At 35.5% G+C, this 22,758-nt stretch overlaps 1 protein-coding gene across 11 annotated transcripts in view; it reads right to left on the bottom strand.

Annotated features, from left to right (window-relative positions):
* The window catches only part of NBEA (neurobeachin), a 739,922-nt gene that overhangs the window by 243,115 nt on the left and 474,049 nt on the right, over positions 1-22,758 (bottom strand). For all 11 annotated transcript variants that reach the window (XM_031655705.1, XM_031655707.1, XM_031655708.1 and 8 more), the window contains one exon: positions 17,656-17,780. In XM_031655705.1, the coding sequence (XP_031511565.1) occupies positions 17,656-17,780 (125 nt within the window). The remainder of the gene's footprint in view (positions 1-17,655; positions 17,781-22,758) is intronic.

The raw sequence follows: 22,758 nt of genomic DNA, 5'->3' as shown, positions 1-22,758 counted from the left end.
TTCAGACTAGTGCTTTTAGTAACTCTATATGATGTTATTTAATTTCCACTAAAAGGAAAAAGATTTAAGATGAATCTACCTCTCAGAAAATTACACTAGATATGACATAATCTTGTGCAATAATATGTATGAATCAATCTATTACTGAGAAGTTTACAATTTTGAACATTTCAAAAAAACCTGAAAGAATGCTTTTTCTTATACTGAGGAACCTAGTGTTCAAAAACATTTTATGCTTGCCTTAGTTTATCTGTGAGATAAAAGTGATACACACTAGAACAGTCTACTGTAACAATCATTTACTAATAAGTAAATATTTTTCTTTGTAAATCATCTAAATTCAAATTTTAATTTTGTGTTTCACTTTATAACATATAGTGTATCCTTCCTTAAGAAAAAAATTATAATAGGAAAGATCACTTTTCTAATGAAGATTAAGGACAAAAAATTAAATCATCTTCTTTATAAAACACTATTTTTTTTTAAAAAAAAAGAAAGGAAAACAGACCTTTCAATAGAAAAATCCCAATGGCAAAAATTGTTAGTGATACTGAATAAAAACACTAAATTAGAATGACCAGAAATCTCAAGCATTTTCTCACTCTTTTATACCTGATATTGAGTCAGAAGCCTCACTTTATCAATATAAAATTATTTTATGAAAGTATTCCTACACATGAAATAGACTGTTTCTATTTGTTGTTCCAAACACATTTTAAGTAAAAATCTGAGTATTTACTAAGCAAATTTAATAAATACAGATATAAAGTCTGGATAGTTCAACCATCCAATTCCTTCTTTCTTAGTTGTGGATATTTTAGTTTGAATAAGTTGGATCTAACCATGATTCCCAATTCAATTTAATTTTGTTGACAGAGAATATATTGAATAATCCAAAATAGATATTATCTATACCACTATAAAATTAAAAACCTAAGACAACAGCTTCAAATTTATAATAAACTTGGTTCAAAAATGCTATTCCTTACATGGACCAATAATTCATGACACTTATGGTCCATTTTAGCATACGACTATATTACATAAAAGTCAGAGTACAGCATCTTATGTATTTTTACCAAAAAGGAACTTGTACAGACTTTTATTTTAAACTAGATATAAATATTACATCTTTAGGTAGGCTATGTTTTGAAAAGCTGGGGGAAAACAGTTCAGTGGTATAGTAATGTGCAGCATTAGCAATCTGGGAATTAACACATGGAAATTATCCCAAGTGTTAAATTTGTATTCAGATTAGTTATGCTTGTAAACAATTTATTGGAATTTAAGAAAGAAGAGAAGAAAATGGCTACCTAACACCAACAGTTATTGCTCACTGGAAAAGGACATCAAGGACACTTGCAAGGAAAAGAATTGGATCAATATTAACTTGATTTTCATTTCATGCTTCCCCAACTCCAGTAAGCTGACAATATACTCTGATTATGTGAACTGCCTCAGAGTAACACAGAAAAGGTTATTAGAGCAAGAGGTGGAAATGGAATGCACTTTTTATATTGACAGGCCTGCTAATAGAGTATACTGATTTTCAAAGACATGCAATGCATTTTTACAATTTGGTTCTGGCAGCAAAAACGGAATTTCATTTTATTCCTAATTCAAAATATTCATAGGTAAGCAATATTTTTTAGAGCAGACCAACAAATGGGAAATTCATAAACAGCATTTTTAAACAGAAAAATGCAATTAAAAAAGTACAAGAAAATATTATTGAATTTAAGTGAAGGACTATATAAGTATGAAATGTTAACTTAATAATCTTAATGGAGTCAACGTAGAAAACTGCATTCTATGCTTTTTAAAGAAAATTTGATAAACCATATTTTAAGAATATACATGACGGTAAACGCAGACTCTCTCCACATTTTAGACTGGATATTACTTGGTAGGATTTTGATTAGCCATGAAGTTAAGATTTTTAATTATTTAAAATGGGATTTCATTATATTAAAAATCACAGGGCACATTTTACTTGTGAAAAAACATAATAAAACATATATGAAAACCTGGGTCATTTTGGAACTCTCTAAATATCATAAAGAGCAGAGATGATGCATTATTCATCTTTGTGACTATATGAGTACATTGCTTAGCGTTTGGTCCCTATGATAAAATACACACAGAAAAAGACTAACATGAAATAAATACATGGAAATGATAAAGACAGCTATCTTTACATGGATGTCTTCTTTAAATGTTTTTGGCATTTTTTTTTTTGGTATTTCCTATAATGAGCATATGTTTTTCTGAAAGAAAGCAAGAAAAGGAGGGAGGCAGGGAGGGAGGCACAAAGGAAAGGAACCTGTATCATGTACCAAGACGGGTAGATGGCTGGTGAGCAACAGAATGTGAGTTAGAAAGTTTGGCAACCATTAGAATGAAAGAAAAGATTAACTGGACAACTTGAGAGTGGGCTGCGAGGGTGGGGAGACTTTCCTGCACAGTAAATGACATTACCTCAGGAATGATGCTTAGTGTCTTCTTCTTCTTCTTCTTCTTTTTTTTTTTTTTCACGTCTAGCATTCCTTGTTTACTAGAGTTTTAAACTTTTTCCATTTCATGTATTTTCAAATAGGAGACAAGTTTATTTTTCCATCTTGCAGATAGCCTATGCACTAAGACAATATTCTCAGTTTTTGATCTCAATCCAATTATTGAGTGATTTTTGTATCCCTCTGGCACATTTAGTAAATGTCAATTCCCTATTTGATCATTGTGATGGAGCAGCAATTTTTGTGAAGGTGGCCTGGGTCATGAAGGTAGGGGAAGGAGCCAGCAAGAAGTCAAAGAATTAAGATGGCATTAATGACAACATGGCCTTCATTTGGGATATGGCATATCCCAAACATAATGGCTTTGATAGGTCATGCAAGTTAGCATTTATATTATATTTTAATTACATTATGCTAAAAATGAATGGTGGTTTTGCTCTACACAGCATTAACAACCAGAAATCAGATTACTATAGATTAGAATTTTCAATGAAGAATTTACGATAAGAATTTTAAAAATGTGAGGGAGAAAATCATGTTTGTATAGACAATTTAAGGAAAATAAACAGAGACAATAAATACGGGCTGGTTTTCCATGAGAGGCTTGGTGTCTTCTTTTAAGGCTATCACAAAGTCCAATGTGGACAATTCACTTTAAAAGTGTGAGATGGTGGAAAATGGGGGCAGGAGACTTTTGAGACAGGTAAGCAATTGGCCCAGAGACATGGAAGAAAGAGATTTTAAGTCTCTTTAATTATTAAAAAATGAAATATCTAAGTGGTGGTGCTGATACAGATGATCTAAAAGCACTTTTTAAAACACCAAAACATTTAAAAATATTTTCCTAAATGGCACAGAATACATATCCTGAGAATGATACTAAGTTAATCTGTTCTGATGTATCTTTACAGACAATAGGTTATAAGCGTCAACCAAATATTAGCAGGTAAACTTTACAGCAGGGAAATGTTCAGTAATGCCCTTACAGTTAAGGAAATTCCAAATGCGTTTACTACAACACACTGTAGAGTAAGAGACTGGTATTTGGGTTGAGTTAGTTTTATCTATCACTTATTATTTAGCACGTCACCTAATTTCTATGGTTTGTCATTTTCCAAATAAAAATCAATTAATGACAATCCCCTTCACAGCAGGGCCACCATTGTGTTTCAGCCTCATCTTCACACTATCCTGTGTTCTATTATTCAGTACCATTTTCCATTCCTTGAATACATTATGTTGTATTATGTGGTCCCTTTTTCCACAATGCCACTCTCCCACTCATTGGCTTGGGAAGACTTCCATTCATCCTTTCGACTCCAGCTAAAATATATTTCTTCAGTTAGGCAACCCTCTTTACTGAGCTCCCATAACATTTTTAATATACTTAGATTAAAATATTATAATTGTATATTGTAATCACTTATAAATGCGATTGTGTGTACACTTTACCAAAAATTAGTCTACAAGAAGCAAGATTTTGAACAATGATCTAAATTAGTTCCATGCCAGTCAGTAATTTGGAAATACCATCCTTCTAGACCTATTTTATAGAAAATCCATCCTTCAATGTTGTTACCCAAAGTGATGAACGGCATGGTTAAAATCTGTTTGTATACCTTAAAATTAATCAATTATCGGGCTGGGCGTGGTAGCCGATGCCTGTAATCCCAGCACTTTGGGAGGCCAAGGCGGGTGGATCACCTAAGGTCAAGAGTTCGAGACCAGCCTGGCCAACATGGTGAAACCCCATCTCTACTAAGAATACAAGAATTAGCTGGGCATGGTGGCGCATGCCTGTAATTGCAGCTACTCAGGAGGCTGAGGTGGGAGAATCACTTGAACCTGGGAGGCAGAGGTTGCAGTAAGCCAAGATCGTACCATTGCACTCCAGCCTGGGCAACAAGAGTGAAACTCCATTTCAAAAAAAAAAAAAAGGAAAAAAATCAATTATCAATTAAATAAAAAATAGCAACTGAGTAATAAGCACAAAGAATTGTATTAATGTGAATGTTCCAAATGGAACTGATAGAAGTTCAAATGGTTTATCCTCAAATGGTTTTTGTTTTATCTAGGAATATGAAACATCTAAAATAAAAATACTTTCTGAAACCTTTACAAAGTGAATTGTCATCAAATGCCAAATATTAAGGCCATTCAAAGGAGTAAGGGTCCTTTGTCTCCATGCCATGATAATTTCTGTTATCACCTCTGCCTTTACTCCCCTGATAACCTGGTAAATTCATAATCTTGAGGCAATTCATAAGCCTTTACTTGTTTGAAGCCTACTCCAATCAGACTCAGTAAGTCACTGTCTCTCCCTGTGCCCCTTTAGGAACTACTACATCCCTCTATGACAAATGTTTATTGTCTTTATTCCTTTCCACTGGACTAGGGTTATTCAAACTTTGGTACAATCGATATTTTGGGATGGAATTTTGCTGTTCTCGTTGTGGGGAGCTCTCCCGTATGTGGTAGGGTATTTTAGGCAGCATTCCTGGTGTCTACCAATTAGATGCCAGCAGTGCACTCCTACCCCCACCCCAGTTGAGAATCACTACACTAAACCATGTGCTGTTAGATGGAAGAAACTGATTGTCTCAATCTCCAAATCCAGCATCTAGCATGTGCATAGTATGTAGAAGTTATTCAATAAATGCTTTTAAATTAATAAAGTTACTCAAGTCCTCTGAATCTGTATAAAGTCTACAAGCTGAACCTTTGACAGAAAACTAAGTGGCTTGTTAGAACATTTATTTATATGAAAAATGCTATATAATATCTGTAAAATGTATTTTGTAAGAATATTTTGTAACTTAGCCTTTATATAACCTATTTAAATTATTTTAAGAGACTGTAAAAACTATTGGTGAAGACAAGGCTATGATACTAAAATATGACACTACACCAAAAAGAGCTGACAGACACTTCCTGCATGTCTTTCCCTCTCTCTTTTTAAAAATTTACGTCATGGACTTTCAATAAACGATTTAAACCGTAACCAGATTACCTATTTCATTCCAAACAAGGAGATCCAAATAATAATACACAAACCAAAATGGAGTTTTCAATGAACAACAATGAAGATGTTTACTAGCGTCTCTACATAATAGAACCAATAGGTTATTAGGTTTTAAAAAATCAAGTCATCTCTCTCACATGTTATAAGAACTATAAAGTCTTTGAAAAAATGTAGTCAGATTACTTGATAGCTTCTTTCTCAACAATTGTATAGCCGTCTTAGTATTTTTCTATTCTCACTGCCTTTCTTATTCTTGATGACTGAAAGTAGCACATTACAGTAGCCATGCATATACCATCAAAACTAATTTAATTCCAGATTCATTACAGAGCTGCTTTTTATTCATCAAGGTCATATCTTGATGGCTTCACAAGCTTAGATAAATCAGGTGTTAAGCAGACACATCTCTGAGGAACATAAGAATGTTCTCATTTGCAGTTCTCAGCATATCTTATTATTTACTGCCAAAGAAATGACTGATTAACTTTGTCATTTTCGCTCCATGTTTTTTTTTTCCTCAGGCTGAAGCAGACTACTCTCTTCTATGATGTCTGATCAGACCTATTTAAGATGATGTCTTTGATCACAGACATGGAGGCACTTGTAATCTTAAGTTTTTGATGAAATATTGTTCCACTGTAATTTTATGAAAGGGCAACAGAGGCCTAAATAATAATTGACAGTCAAAAAAGACAATCAAACTTATTAAGATTTTGTAGCATTCTTCGACAACTACAATATTGACATGCTAGCAATGCACCAGAATTTGACTAGTTTAAGTTTTATTCTAATATATAAACAATATACAAAACCCTCCTTTTTCGACCATTTCCCTATTAGCTAATTTGCTCAAAAGAAAAAGAATTCTGCAGATTAGAAGATGAGTTTATGAGTTTTAAAATATTTTCCTTATACTGTTCCATTGCTATGGTCTGTAAAACTCATGGTAATCAATTAAATTTTCACTTGTATGAGATTTTACTATTAGAAAACACCTAAATAACACATTAAATACATGCAAAATTAGAACACTAACCATTAGGGAAAAAATTACATGCCTCTAGGTTTTCATTAATCACATTCCAACACCAGAGGCTGAAAGTATATCAAATCACACAAAATCTTTTGCACATGACAACCTCATAAATTATTCAACTCATTAGTATTACTAAAAAAGCATGAAAATCTCCATCAGTATAAAGGATATTTTCCAACTGAAAAAGGTCAACCAAGTTTTAATAATGAAATTGAAGGGAAAGCTTTTCAAAGTAAATATGAAATAAAATTATTATCCATTATTTCCTTGAAATTACATCCAATTCTGATTGCTCATTTAAAAGAGAGCATTGCCAATGTATTATTAATATATATGAGGCACCAAATAAATTGCCTGAAAATAATGTCACGAAATCCAAATGAAGGCTAAATGTTCCTTCCCATCACATGAAAATTTAACTATAATTTAAAATGTTTAGTTGAATTTAGGATATTAGAAAAAATCAAATGACTCAAGATATTTTTATTAAAACATGAAGTCTGCAAAATCAGTTTCACTTCTATTACATTAATAAAGGCTTATATTCTTGAGCCACCGTATACTTACTACATTAATAGATAAGACGAAATCTATGCCAAATCCCAGGGATTGCGTTCATGGTCATGTAAAAATTTCCTAAGTAATTTAAGATTGTTCTCCCAGTGTATACAACATGTTGAAAATTCTGAAAACTTTGATACCTAATTCAAATACTTCTAGACATTCTGAAAGTTCCATCTATAAAATGTTCTTTTGTTCCTAAAATCTTTTTTGTTGCTACCAGGTAATCAATATAAAACTTTTTGACCAAAGTGTTCAGCAGAAATTCTACACAGTTAGCACTTAACTTTCACAGTAGAATTTAACAACAGGGAAATTGAAATAGTGTCATTATTTAACATAGAGGAAGAGATCAGTTGAATTTCAACTTATTCTAGTAGCTTAGTCAGAATTTGCAGGTTTGTGCTATAAATATACTCTTAATCTCCACCTATGCAACTCCAAAACATTAAATCATTTTGGATGTTAGTCTATATACTGCTAGACTTCAAAATACTTAAACACATTTAAATGTTTAATGACAGACAGAATATCAAGACATCAGGCTATTTTTTTTAATATGCTTTATGTTCGAGGGTACATGTGCACAACGTGCAGGTTTGTTACATATGTATACATGTGCCATGTTGGTGTGCTGCACCCACTAACTCAGCATTTACATTAGGTATATCTCCTAATGCTATCCCTGACCTCTCCCCGCATCCCATAACAGGCCCCAGTGTGTGAAGTTCCCCTTCCTGTGTCCAAGTGTTCCCATTGTTCAATTCCCACCTATGAGTGAGAACATGTGGTGTTTGGTTTTCTGTTCTTGTGATAGTTTGCTGAGAATGATGGTTTCCAGCTGCATCCATGTCCCTACAAAGGACATGAACTCATCCTTTTTTATCACTGCATAGTATTCCATGGTGTATATGTGCCACATTTTCTTCATCCAGTCTGTCACTGATGGACATTTGGGTTGATTCCAAGTCTTTGCTATTGTGAATAGTGCCACAATAAACATACGTGTGCATGTGTCTTTATAGCAGCATGATTTATAATCCTTTGGGTATATACCCAGTAATGGGATGGCTGGGTCAAATGGGATTCCTAGTTCTAGATCCTTGAGGAATCGCCACACTGTCTTCCACAATGGTTGAACTAGTTTACAGTCCCACCAACAGTGTAAAAGCGTTCCTATTTCTCCACATCCTCTCCAGCACCTGTTGTTTCCTGACTTTTTAATGATCATCATTCTAACTGGTGTGAGATGGTGTCTCATTGTGGTTTTGATTTGCATTTCTCTGATGGCTAGTGATGATGAGCATTTTTTCATGAGTCTGTTGGCTGCATAAATGTCTTCTTTTGAGAAGTGTCTATTCATATCCTTTGCCTACTTTTTGATGGGGTTGTTTTTTTCCTGTAAATTTGTTTGAGTTCTTTGTAGGTTCTGGATATTAGCCCTTTGTCAGATGAGTAGATAGCAAACATTTTCTCCCATTCTGTAGGTTGCCTGTTCACTCTGATGGTAGTTTCTTTTGCTGTGCAGAAGCTCTTTAGTTTAATTAGATCCCATTTGTCAATTTTGGCTTTTGTTGCCGTTGCTTTTGGTGTTTTAGACATGAAGTCCTTGCCCACGCCTATGTCCTGAATGGTATTACCTAGGTTTTCTTCTAGGGTTTTTATGGTTTTAGGTCTAACATTTAAGTCTCTAATCCATCTTGAATTAATTTTTGTATAAGGTGTAAGGAAGGGATCCAGTTTCAGCTTTCTACTTATGGCTAGCCAATTATCCCAGCACCATTTATTAAATAGGGAATCCTTTCCCCATTTCTTGTTTTTGTCAGGTTTATCAAAGATCAGATGGCTGTAGATGTGTGGTATTATTTCTGAGGGCTCTGTTCTGTTCCATTGGCCTATATCTCTGTTTTGGTACCAGTACCATGCTGTTTTGGTGACTGTAGCCTTGTAGTATAGTTTGAAGTCAGGTAGCGTGATGCCTCCAGCTTTGTTCTTTTGGCTTAGGATAGTCTTGACAATGTGGGTTCTTTTTTGGTTCCATATGAACTTTAAAGTAGTTTTTTCCAATTCTGTGAAGAAAGTCATTGTTAGCTTAATTGAGATGGCACTGAATCTATAAATTACCTTGGGCAGTATGACCATTTTCATGATACTGATTCCTCCATCCATGAGCATGGAATGTTCTTCCATTTGTTTGTGTCCTCTTTTATTTCGTTGAGCAGTGGTTTGTAGTTCTCCTTGAAGAGGTCCTTCACATACCTTGTAAGTTGGATTCCCAGGCATTTTATTCTCTTTGAAGCAATTGTGAATGGGAATTCATTCATGATTTGACTCTCTGTTTGTCTGTTATTGGTGTATAAAAAAGCTTGCGATTTTTGCACATTGATTTTGTATCCTGAGACTTTGCTGAAGTTTCTTATCAGCTTAAGGAGATTTTGGGCTGAGACGATGGGGTTTTCTAAATATACAATCATGTCATCTGCAAACAGGGATAATTTGACTTCTTCTTTTCCTAACTGAATACCCTTTATTTCTTTCTCTTGCCTGATTGCCCTAGATAGAGCTTCCAACACTATGTTGAATAGGAGTGGTGAGAGAGGGCATCCCTGTCTTGTGCCAGTTTTCACAGGGAATGCTTCCAGTTTTTGCCCATTCAGTATGATATTGGCTGTGGGTTTGTCATAAATAGCTCTTATTATTTTGACATATGTCCCATCAATACCGAATTAATTGAGAGTTTTTAGCATGAAGGGTTGTTGAATTTTGTCAAAGGCCTTTTCTGCATCTATTGAGATAATCATGTGGTTTTTTCCTTGGTTCTGTTTATATGCTGGATTACGTTTATTGATTTGTGTATGTTGAACCAGCTTTGCATCCCAGGGATGAAGCCCACTTGATCATGGTGGATAAGCTTTCTGATGTGCTGCCGGATTCGGTTTGCCAGTATTTTATTGAGGATTTTTGCATCGATGTTCATCAGGGATATTGGTCCAAATTTCTCTTTTTTTGTTGTGTCTCTGCCAGGATTTGGTATTAGGATGATGTTGACCTCATAAAATGAATTAGGGAGGATTCCCTCTTTTTCTATTGATTGGAATAGTTTCAGAAGGAATCGTACCAGCTCCTCCTTGTACCTCTGGTAGAATTCGGCTGTGAATCTGTCTGGTCCTGGAGTTTTTTTGGTTGGTAGGCTATTAATTATTGCATCAGTTTCAGAGCCTGTTATTGGTCTATTGAGGGATTCAACTTCTTCCTGGTTTAGTCTTGGGAGGGTGTATGTGTCCAGGAAGCTATCCATTTCTTCTGGGTTTTCTAGTTTATTTGTGTAGAGGTGTTTATAGTATTCTCTGATGGTAGTTTGTATTTCTGTGGGGTTGGTGGTAATATCCCCTTTCTCATTTTTTATTGTGTCTATTTGATTGTTCTCTCTTTTCTTCTTTATTAGTCTTGCTAGCAGTCTATCAATTTTGTTGATCTTTTCAAAAAACCAGCTGCTGGATTCATTGATTTTTTTGAAGGGATTTTTATGTCTCTATCTCCTTCAGTTTTGCTCTGATCTTAGTTATTTCTTGCCTTCTGCTAGTTTTTGAATGTGTTTGCTCTTGCTTCTCTAGTTCTTTTAATTGTGATGTTAGGGTGTCAATTTTAGATCTTTCCTGTTTTCTCTTGTGGGCATTTAGTGCCACAAATTTTCCTCTACACACTGCTTTAAATGTGTCCCAGAGATTCTGGCATGTTGTATCTTTGTTCTCATTGGTTTCAAAGAACATCTTTATTTCTGCCGTCATTTTGTTATGTACCCAGTAGCCATTCAGGAGCAGGTTGTTCAGTTTCCATGTAGTTGAGCGATTTTGATTGAGTTTCCTAGTCCTGAGTGCTAGTTTGATTGCACTGTGGTTTGAAAGACAGTTTGTTATAATTTCTGTTCTTTTACATTTGCTGAGAAGTGCGTTACTTCCAACCATGTGGTCAATTTTGAAATAAATGCAATGTGGTGCCTGAAGAATGTATATTCTGTTGATTTGGGGTGAAGAGTTCTGTAGATGTCTATCAGGTTCGCTTGGTGCAGAGTTGACTTCAATTCCTGGATATCCTTGTTAACTTTCTGTGTCATTGATCTGTCTAATGTTGACAGTGGGGTGTTAAAGTCTCCCATTATTATTGTGTGGTAGTCTAAGTCTCTTTGTAAGTCTCTAAGGACTTGCTTCATGAATCTGTGTGCTCCTGTATTGGGCGTATATACATTTAGGATAGTTAGCTCTTCTTGTTGAATTGATCCCTTTACCATTATGTAATGGCCTTCTTTGTCTCTTTTGATCTTTGCTGCTTTAAAGTCTGTTTTATTAGAGACTAGGATTGCAACCCCTGCCTTTCTTGTTTTCCATTTGCTTGGTAGATCTTCCTCCATCCCTTTATTTTGAGCCTATGTGTGTCTCTGCATGTGGGATGGTTCTCCTGAACATAGCAAACTGATGGGTCTTGACTCTTTATCTAATTTGCCAGTCTGTGTCTTGTAATTGGAGTATTTAGCCCATTTACATTTAAGGTTAACATTGTTATATGAGAACTTGATCCTGTCATTATGATGTTAGCTGGTTATTTTGCTCATTAGCTGTTGCAGTTTCTTCCCAGCATTGATGGTCTTTACATTTTGGCGTGTGTTTGCAGTGGCTGGTACCGGGTGTTCCTTTCCATGTTTAGTGCTTCCTTCAGGATCTCTTGTAGTGCAGGCCTGGTGGTGACAAAATCTAAAAGCATTTGCTGGATTGTGAAGGATTTTATTTCTCCTTCACTTATGAAACTTAGTTTGGCTGGATATGAAATTCTGGGTTGAAAATTCTTTTCTTTAAGAATGTTGAATATTGGCCCCCACGCTCCTCTGGCTTGCAGAGTTTCTGCCAAGAGACCTGCTGTTAGTCTGATGGGCTTCCCTTTGTGGGTAACCCAACCTTTCTCTCTGGCCATCCTTAACATTTTTGCCTGCATTACAACTTTGGTGAATCTGACAATTATGTGTCTTGGAGTTGCTCTTCTCGAGGAGCGTCTTTGTGGTGTTCTCTGTATTTCCTGAATTTGAATGTTGGCCTGCCTTGCTATGTTGGGGAAGTTCTCCTGGATAATATCATACAGAGTGTTTTCCAACTTGGTTCCATTCTCCCCGTCAGTTTCAGGTACACCAATCAGATGTAGATTTGGTCTTTTCACATAGTCCCATATTTCTTGGAGGCTTTGTTCATTTCTTTTTACTCTTTTTTCTCTAAACTTCTCTTCTCGCTTCATTTCATTCATTTGATCTTCAATCACTGATACCCTTTCTTCCAGTTGATCGAGTCAGTTACTGAAGCTTGTGCATTTGTCACGTAGTTCTCGTGTCACAGTTTTCATCTCTATCAGGTCGTTTAAGGACTTCTCTACATTGGTTATTCCAGTTAGCCATTTGTCAAATCTTTTTTCAAGGTCTTTTAGTTTCTTTCCGCTGGGTTTGTAGTTCCTCCTTTAGCTTGGAGAAGTTTGATCGTCTGAAGCCTTGTTCTCTCAACTCATCAAAGTCATTCTCCATCCAGCTTTGTTCTGTTGCTGGTGAGGAGCTGCATTCCTTTGGAGGGGGAGAGGCGCTCTGATTTTTAGAATTTTCAGCTTTTCTGCACTGCTTTTTCCCCATCTTTGTGATTTTATATACCTTTGGTGTCTGATGGTGGTGACGTACAGATGGGGTTTTGGTGTGGATGTTCTTTCTATTTGTTAGTTTTCCTTGTAACATTCAAGACCCTCAGCTGCAGGTTTGTTGGAGTTTGCTTGAGGTCCACTCCAGGCCCTGTTTGCCTGGGTATCAGCAGCACAGGCTGCAGAAGAGTGAATATTGCTGAACAGCAAATGTTGCTGTCTGATCGTTCCTCTGGTAGCTTCGTCTCAGAGGTGTACCCAGCCCTGTGAGATGTGAGGTGTCAGTCTGCACCTAGTGGGGGATGTCTCCCAGTTAGGCTACTCGGGGGTCAGGGACCCACTTGAGCAGGCAGTCTGTCTGTTCTCAGATCTCAAACTCCATGCTGGGGGAAACACTACTCTCTTCAAAGCTGTCAGACGGGACATTTACATCTGTAGAGGTTTCTGCTGCTTTTTGTTTGGCTATGCCCTTTCCTCAGAGATGGGGTCTACAGAGGCAGGCAGGCCTCCTTGAGCTGTGGTGGGCTCCACCCAGTTCGACCTTCCCCGCCGCTTTGTTTACCTACTTAAGCCACAGCAATGGTGGGCACCCCTCCCTCAGCCTCGCTGCTGCCTTTCAGTTAGATCTCAGGCTGCTGCACTAGCAATGAGGGAGGCTCTGTGGGTGTGGGACCCTCTGAGCCAAACATGGGATATAATCTCCTCTTGTGCCATTTGCTAAGACCCTTGGTAAAGCGCAGTATTAGGGTGGGAGTGACCCGATTTTCCAGGTGTTGTGTGTCAAGGTTTCCCTTGTCTAGGAAAGGGAATTCCCTTCCCCCTTGTGCTTCCTGGGTGAGGTGATGCCTCACCCTGCTTTGGCTCTCGCTCGTTGGGCTGCACCCACTGTTCTGCACCCACTGTCCAACACACCCCAGTGAGATGAACCCAGTACCTCAGTTGGAAATGCAGAAATCACCCATCTTCTGTGTCGCTCATGCTGGGAGTTGGAGGCTGGAGCTGTTCCTGTTTGACCATCTTGGAACCCTAAAGGGAACTATCACTACTTTTTTTGTTAACTTTTACATGGATGTCCTGGAAATTTGTATATATAAAATCTTTATATAAAATACACGAAATCTGTTTTCTTTCTTTTTTTTGAATCTTTTTTTTTTTTTTGAAACTAAGCTTTCCACTCTTCCCACAATATGATATTGTTTTTCAGATTTTCCAAATAAAACTGCGGTGAATATTTTAAAATAGTTTTTCTTCCCCTCTTTTGAGTCATTTTGTTGGGTCAAGTCCCCAGATGGGGAATTGCTGGGTCAAAGATTATCAGCATTTTTGAGGCTCTTGATGTGCATTGGCAAAATGTTTTGCAAAGGACTTGTTTCCAGCAATCCTCATTTACATTGTTTTAGCAACATACATGAGATTCTTTTTATTTTTTTACTGCAAACCCACTAACAGTGAATATTACAAGGAAAAGGTTTCTGAGCTCATTTACAATGGATAAATGATTTCTTCTGTACTTTTTTAAAAATCACTTTCACTTTTAATTCAAGTTGCAGGGATAAAATTTTAAAAAAATCTGAAATAATTTCAAACTAATAGAAACATTTCAAATATAGTACAAAACCCCTATTTTTATCCTTATCTAGGTTTTCCCAATATTAACAAAATCTACTCCCCCCACCCCACTCCTGTACATATCCATTATCACTAATCTTTTGAAAACCTTTTTAGAAGTTGCAGGTATGGTACCCTATTACCCTTAACTACTCCATTGTATTTCTCAGAACAAGAACATTCCTGTGTAAGCACCATCAACCCTCCAACTTTGGAAGTTAGCATTGATAACAATACTGCCATCCAGATCATGGACCCCAGTCAAATTTTACCAACTGCAATCATCTAGAAAAATGTGCTGTAAGGCTAGGCACCATGGCTCATGCGTATAATTCCAGCACTTTGGGAGGCCAAGGTGGGTGGATTGCCTGAGGTCAGGAGTTCGAGACCAGCCTGGCGAACATAGTGAAACCCCATCACTACTGAAAATACAAAAGAGTTAGCCAGCATGGTGGCAGGCGCTTGTAATCCCAGCAGGAGAATGGCTTGAACCCTGGAGGCAAAGACTGAAGTGAGCTGAGATTGTGCCATTGCACTCCAGCCTGGGCAACAAGAGTGAAATTCTGTCACAAACAAACAATCAACAACAACAACAAAAAGTGCTGTAATAATCTATCTTGTCTTTTTTGGTCTTCTCCAGTTTGGAATATTTTCTCAGTCTGTGGAATATTTTCTCAGTCTTTCCTTATCTTTTGGGTCCTTGGCAGTACAAAATCTGTTTTGAATTAAGTTTTTCAACATTTACTGGATTAAGTGCTTTGTAATAATTATTGACATTTACTTCCTATTTCTTCTGAAGAGATATTTTTGATATGGGTTAGAGTGCACATTAAGAGGCAGGAAGAAGGCACAATACTAAATTTCTCTCATCAATTTGTGATTCTTCCCTCTACTTCTATATATAGATCACTCCAGGGAGAGCTTCCCCCTCACCTTCTCTACATCCTCTGTATTTACTCCCAACTCTCCACTCAGTTCTAAAGTCCATAGTCTTGTAAACTGTGATGAAGGTTACAGGAGAATCATTTTTGGAGATAAAATTGCTTTAGTTCTCTTTAGTCTTCCACTCCCTGACCTTAGAATGACCATGGAGTAACTCCAATAGTATCATGTAGATTCCCTGAATATTGTATAGTATAGATGTGTCATCTTTGTTCTTAATAGGTAGAATAAAAACATACTCCTATTTTCTTTTATAAAATAACACAACTCAAGAGGGATAGATAATAGGTTCTGAAAGTTGCTGATGATCCAGATGGAAAATTCATAAATACTGTATTTTAAAATATAGTACACATAAAGAATATTTAGTATCACTTACACCTCTATCTATTTCAAAATTAGGGTATTTTTTTTTACTTTAGGTTCATTAACAATAGTTACTATTTTATTAAAATATGACTATCAGTTTGAAAAAGATTTTATTTAAAGATTCTAAATTTTGTTTCTTACAGGCTTTGACACTGGTTTATTAGGAATTATTTTACAAATTAAACACACAAAGTATTCACTTTTAAGAAGAAATACAAACATTTTTCTTAAAAAAGCCTTTCTTAAAAGTAATCTGTAGACTGTGGAATGTAGTATAATATGAATTCTACACAATTAAAGCTTTGGCAACTCAGTATCACTAATGATATCACTGTAGCATAACCTGTGTTACAAATTGTCTTTATATGTTTCTACTTTCAAATAAGATAAATTCAGGATTAATTGGTAAAAAAGTCTAAATTATTGGTTAAATGAAATGAAGTTTTAATAATTTTAAGCTCATATTATAAAACATGCCACTACTAAGTAGGCAGATATTTCTAAGATTCTCTCCTACAGGATCATAATGATAACTTATTTTAAGTTGGTATCAAATCCTTAGAGGGCTATTATCCTTAGGTGCTATTTTTAGTTATTCAAAGACGACAAAGTATAATTTTTTTCCAGCATATTTTTTCTATAGTTACTTTTACTGTATAAAGTTACTGTGTAACTTTTATCTTAGGTGTAACAGTTTCATACAAAATCCTTATCTATTTCTTAATGATATTTTGAGGCTTATTACGTTATAGCAATTCATAGCTTACTGGGACAAGAAATTTTAAAAGCTTTGCACATTTTGTCTTTTTATTGTTTACCTGTTCAATTCATTAAGAACATGAATAGTATTACATGATATAAACTATGATTTGATATAATGCCATTTATCAACTATAGTAAATTTTTAAAACAGATGGCTCACTTAGTACTCCCAAATAAATGAAAATTAATATAATAAAATACGAGTAACTGAAGAACAAAAGTGGATAACAAGTACATGGACAGTGTTCATTACTGGTATTTCCTAAGTGAATGTGGTTTATAAAATTCTGATATGCCCCATCAAACTTAAACTTGTTACAGCACTGAAAAATGGGCAAGTAGACCAAATGTTCCTAAGTATATTTCTTAGCAGAAAGCAATCTAAAGTAGCAGCATTTTTATTAAACTACAAAAATATTTTGATATTTATGATTTATTGTACAATTTATAAAGAACAATTTAGGGTACAGTTCTATTATAGTGTGATAATTAATGATACTGTAAGTAGGAGACCATCTTTTTCAGACTTGTAGTCCATTGGAGAACTGGAAATTTAAATTGGCAGCTTATAACAAGATTTTAAATTATATTTTATTAAACTGAAAGGAATAGGTGGGATGAAAACAAAATATCATATAAAGAGGTTATTAATAAAACATTTTTTCAGTTATATATACAATATGTATATGCATACATAAACATATACTCACTGTATACATATGTATACATATTACATGTGTATATGTATATTAATGAAGTATATGTAAGTGTGTACACAGAAACAAATTTATACATAAAATATATAGGTCTGAGTACAGGATCAGGGTCATTTTTTTATTTACTATGAGTCTTGGTCATCAAAGTTTGAAAGACACCGAAAAAGAAATTAATTTTATTCTTGTTTTAGGTTATATGAAAGGGATGTTAGTTAATAACTATGTGAAGTCCATTTATCTCTTAAAAAGAAGTTGAAGGCTATAAAAAGATATCTAGTCTGAGAAATAATGGGTTGATTAACAGTAACCTAAATGATGCTGAAGGATAAAGCAGAACAAAATATTTCTGACTCATGATATGGAGAACATTAAATACTAGTGAAAAAAAAAAAAGGAATTCTCAAACACAAGGAGTTACCTCACATCCAGAAGTATTTTTGTGGAAGAAGCATTGGTACTAACCATATTCTATTGCAGCTTTGAGCAATGCCTCAGCATGAGTGGAGCCAAATGCATTGCGAACAAATCGTCTCCTTCGACGAAGATCATCTTCCCAGTAATCCAAACGCCAGAAATCATGCAATTGGCTAAGAGTAGAGGGGAAAAAAGTAATCCCTATTAATAACAATGTATAACTGGAAATACATTTTTCTATAAAATTGAAGTTATTTTGTTGGTCTCATTGAAAAATTAAGATAATGTGTATATATATATATATATATATATATACACACATACACAAATACAAGTGTGAAATATACATATATATATATTCCCTCTACAACTGAAAAAGACTTAAAATAATAACATTCTTATATTTCAGGCATTATACCACTCAGCTCTGCTTTTTATTTTTAAAATTTTCTTATTTCTACTAAAAGCATTAATCATGTGGAGTTTAGTAACAAATGCAACATCAAATTACAAGTATTAATGGTACAGTTTGTTTCTTTTACACTATTTTTAACAAGGGTTGTAAATCACAGAATACACCTCACTACAAATAGTTTACAATTTAATGACCATGGTTTCTTAGTAGGCTGAATTAAGAAGTATAAAATATTGCCCACTTGGATTTGGTGGAAAAATGATTAAAATAATGCACTGAAATATTCATTGAAATAATTCCCCACCGCCCACAGCAACCTGAGAAAAATGCAATTTTATCCATTATTAATAATACTGAATTAGAGCTGCAAAAATTTCCAGTATGTGGTAATTGTCTTGGTAAATTATTATTCTAATGCTAATAGAGTTCTTGGATGATTTTACAGCTTTCAACTAATATAAACCATTAATAGCCATGGCCAACATTGGCCATCACTGTCTTTTATACTCCAAACCAATACTAAAAATCCAGGAGATATTTCAGAAATGATGTAAATAGGCCCATTATATAGCCAATGAAATATTTTGTGATAATGATACAATTTTTGTTTTTAGTTTAATTTCAGTAAACATTAGTAATAAATGCCACTGCTTAAGAAGTCAATTTTTATAATATTCTAATTTTCCAGAGCAGCAGTATTCATAAAAACATATAAAATACTTTGCTAGAAGATTTCACTTCATTAATTATTTTGATATTTTACTGTAGAAAAACACTTTAAGTCTGATTAAGGCAGGACCTATGTATGTTTTGCTCATTATATTTCTAGCACAATGTCTGGCACACAGCATGTCTTTACTAAATATTCACTGAATTAATGAAAACATTTTTTTAATTTCAAAAAAAACTATGGATTTTTTCAATGTCTGGCCATTGAGAAAAATAATTTCATTTTGAAAGGCATTTTAGATTTTATGGCTATATAATTTTTTATCTATAATTTCATTATAAAAACCTGATAGTATAAAGGGCATATAAAAAGAACTAAAATTGTAAGTCTTTAAAGTATACTTTAATGCACTTATTTTTCCTGTACATCATAATTATAACTTAATTCTTCTGTTAAATAATGATTACTTGATGAATAATAGTAACAAATAGTATATCTCTCTAATTTAAAATAGGATGATTTCTATCCTTACAAATACAAACTAACCCCAGTAATTTAAGGAAGACCATGCTAAAATCAGGCTATATTGATTTTCAGTAAGATTATGTTAAAATTAAGTAACTGAATTCACCAAAAGCGGTCAGAGATCTAATGTTATCTAAAATTTCTAGCCCTAGGCATAGTGTTCCCTATTCTTCTGTAAGGGCAGCTGAACAGTTCTGGAAAGGATATATAAAACAAACATAAGAAGACTCTGAAGACCTGAACCATACAAATTCTAGAAGATGACACTGGAAAAACTCTTCTAGACATTGGCTTAGGCAAAGACTTCGTGACCAAGAACCCAGAAGCAAATGTAACAAAAAAAGGATAAATAGATGGGACTTAATTAAACTACAAAGCTTCCTTTCGCACAGTAAAAGAAATAATCAGTAAACAGACAGTGGGAGAAAATTTTCATAATCTATACATTGGGCAAAAGGAATCCAAACAAATCAGCAAGAACAAAACAAACTTGGCCGGGCGCTGTGGCTCAAGCCTGTAATCCCAGTACTTTGGGAGGCCGAGACGGGCGGATCACGAGGTCAGGAGATCGAGACCATCCTGGCTGACACGGTGAAACCCCGTCTCTACTAAAAAAATACAGAAAACTAGCCGGGCGTGGTGGCGGGCGCCTGTACTCCCAGCTACTCGGGAGGCTGAGGCAGGAGAATGGCGTGAACCCAGGAGGCAGAGCTTGCAGTGAGCTGAGATCCGGCCACTGCACTCCAGCCTGGGCGGCAGAGCGAGACTCCGTCTCAAAAAAAAAAACAAAAACAAAAACAAAGAACAAAACAAACAATCCCATTGAAAAGTGGGCTAAGGACATGAATAGGCAATTCTCAAAATAAGATATACAAATGACCAACAAACCTATGAAAGAATGCTCAATATCATTAATTATCAGGGAAATGCAAATCAAAACCACAATGCAATACACCACTTCGCTCCTCCAAGAATGAACATAATCAAAAAAATAAAAATAAATAGATGTTGGTGTGGATGTGGTGAGAATGTAAACATTTTACGCTGTTGGTAGGAATGTAAACTGGTATAACCACAATGAAAAACAGTGTGGAGATTCCTTTAAGAACGAAAAGTAGATCTACCATCTGATCCAGCAATCCCACTCCTGGGTATCTACTCAGAGGAAAAGAATTCATTATACAAAAAAGATAGTTGCACACAAATGTTTATAGCAGCACAATTTGCAATTGCAAAAATATGAAACCAGCCCAAATACCCATCAGTCAATGAGTGGATAAAGAAAATGTTATATATATACACACACGTATATATATATACACGTATATATACACACATATATACATATATATGTACACACACACACACACATACTTTGGGGACTCAGGGGAAAGGGTGGGAGGTGGCTGAGAAATAAAAGACTACACATTGGGTATAGGGTACGCTGCTCAGGTGATGGGTGCACCAAAATCTCAGAAATCACCACTTATAGAACTTATTCACATAACCAAATACCGCCTGTTCCCCAGAAACCTATTAAAATAAATTTAAAAAAAGAGAAGACTCTGAAAGGTGAGAGAAAGTAGACTGACTAAGGACCTCAGGACCTAAGGAACAACATATTGGTGAGTTCTTTTTGCTTCATATATCCCACACTTGGAAGCAAAGAGGCCAACAGCCCAGATAGACAAATGAGTGCAGACAAAAAAAAAAAAAAAAAAAAGCCCCGGCAAAAGCCTGTTCCCTCTAGTCAAAGGACGAGAAAAGAGCAGATTAGCAAGATGGAAAACTTTTAGACAACTGCTATACTCCAGCCAAACATCACAGAAAAATTGCATCCCCACCTGACCTACACCAGCAAAGGATGGCTGTGAAGCCCAGACATGTACCCTCATGAAGGTGTAATGAGATACCCAACACCCTTGCTGGGTGTTATCAGAGACCACCAAGTAGGCAGCCAGGACTTCATCTCTGCTGGCTGGTAACAAGGTGCCCCACTCACATGGAGTCAGTGGAGACCATGTGGAGAGGTTGGCTTTCCACCTCCCATTGGAGAGTAATGGGGCATCCCTCCCCCTCCCCACTGGGGTAGTGTCAGCGGAAGCCTACTGCAGAGTCAGGACTTCCACTGCTGACAAACAACAATGAGGCCAGCCCACCAGTGGACATCACATGGGGACCGGGAACTCCCACCCCCATCAAGCAGTATAAAAAGAGCCCCTGACTCACTGGGTTTCAATGGATGACAAGTGAAGAACTTAGATTTCTACTACCATGTAGCAGATATAAGACAGTGTCCCCTCTTCCAGATGAAGCATGTTATAGAAAGTCTAAATAGAAGGTTTAAATAAAATAAATTATCTCAGAAAAAAATAAGAAAAGGTCCAGGTTTCAATCTAAAATCACTTGTCATACTAAGAACCTGGAAAATCTCCAAGGGTATGCAAAAAGATCACCCCAAAATGCCAACATTGAAATGGTGAAGAATTTGAAGCAGCCATGATTGACAATATGCTTCAATATGCAATTATGAAAATATTTGAAATGAATGGAAAAAAATAGCCTTAGCAAAGAAATAGAAACTCTCAGAAAAGAAACAGAAGATGTAAGGAAGAACCAAATGGAAGTTTCTGAACTGACATTATATAATAACCAAAATAAAAGCTCAGTAGATGTGCTCAACAGCAGAATGGAAGGGACAGAGGGAGGAATCACTTAATTGGAAGACAGGATAATAGAAATTACGCAATCCAGATAACAGAAGGAAATAGATGAAAAAGTGAACAGAGCCTTAGGGATCTGTGGAGCACAACATTTAGCATTTGTGTCACTGGAATCCTAGAAGGAGAGGAGAAAGTAGGCAGAGCCGAAACAATGTCTGAAAAAATAATGGCGGAAAACTTTCTAAATTTGGCAAAAACATAAATGTACAGATTTAAGTAGCTGACTGAACTCCAAACTAAATCCAAGGAAGTCCATGCTGAGACACATCATAATTAAATTTCTGGAAACTGAGGGCAAAGAAAGTCTAAAGAGCAGCCAGAGAAAAATGGCATCTCATTTCTAGAAGTAAAACAATTAGAATGACAACATATTTTACATCAGAAACAATGATGACCAGAGGAAGTGGCAAAATACTTTTTAGGTGCTAAAAGAAAAGAACTGTCAACCCCAAATCCTATAGCCAATGAAGACACCTCCAGGAATAACAAGTGAATATGTCTTTAGATGAAGTAAAAGCCAGAATATTGATGGCCATCAGATGTAGTCTAAAAGAAAGGCTATAGGCAGTTCTGTAAACATGAGGGAAGTAATAGAAGAAACACTGAAACATTAGGGAGGAAGAAAGAACACAATAAGCAAAATACGACTATCTATAATAGGCTCTCCTTTTCCTCTTGAGTTTTCTAAATCATGTTTTACTGTTGAAACACAAATTGTAACACTGATGTGGTTCTAAGTGTATTTACTGGTAATATTCAGGATAAATATATTATAAATGGGGGGAGGCAAAGGGATGTGAAGGGACGTAAAGTGTCTA

This window comes from Papio anubis, chromosome 15 (assembly GCF_008728515.1).
Source record: "Papio anubis isolate 15944 chromosome 15, Panubis1.0, whole genome shotgun sequence".
In the NCBI taxonomy this organism is placed as follows: Eukaryota; Metazoa; Chordata; class Mammalia; order Primates; family Cercopithecidae; genus Papio; species Papio anubis.
Note: the sequence above shows the minus strand (reverse complement) of the source record. Positions and strands in the feature narration are given on the sequence as shown.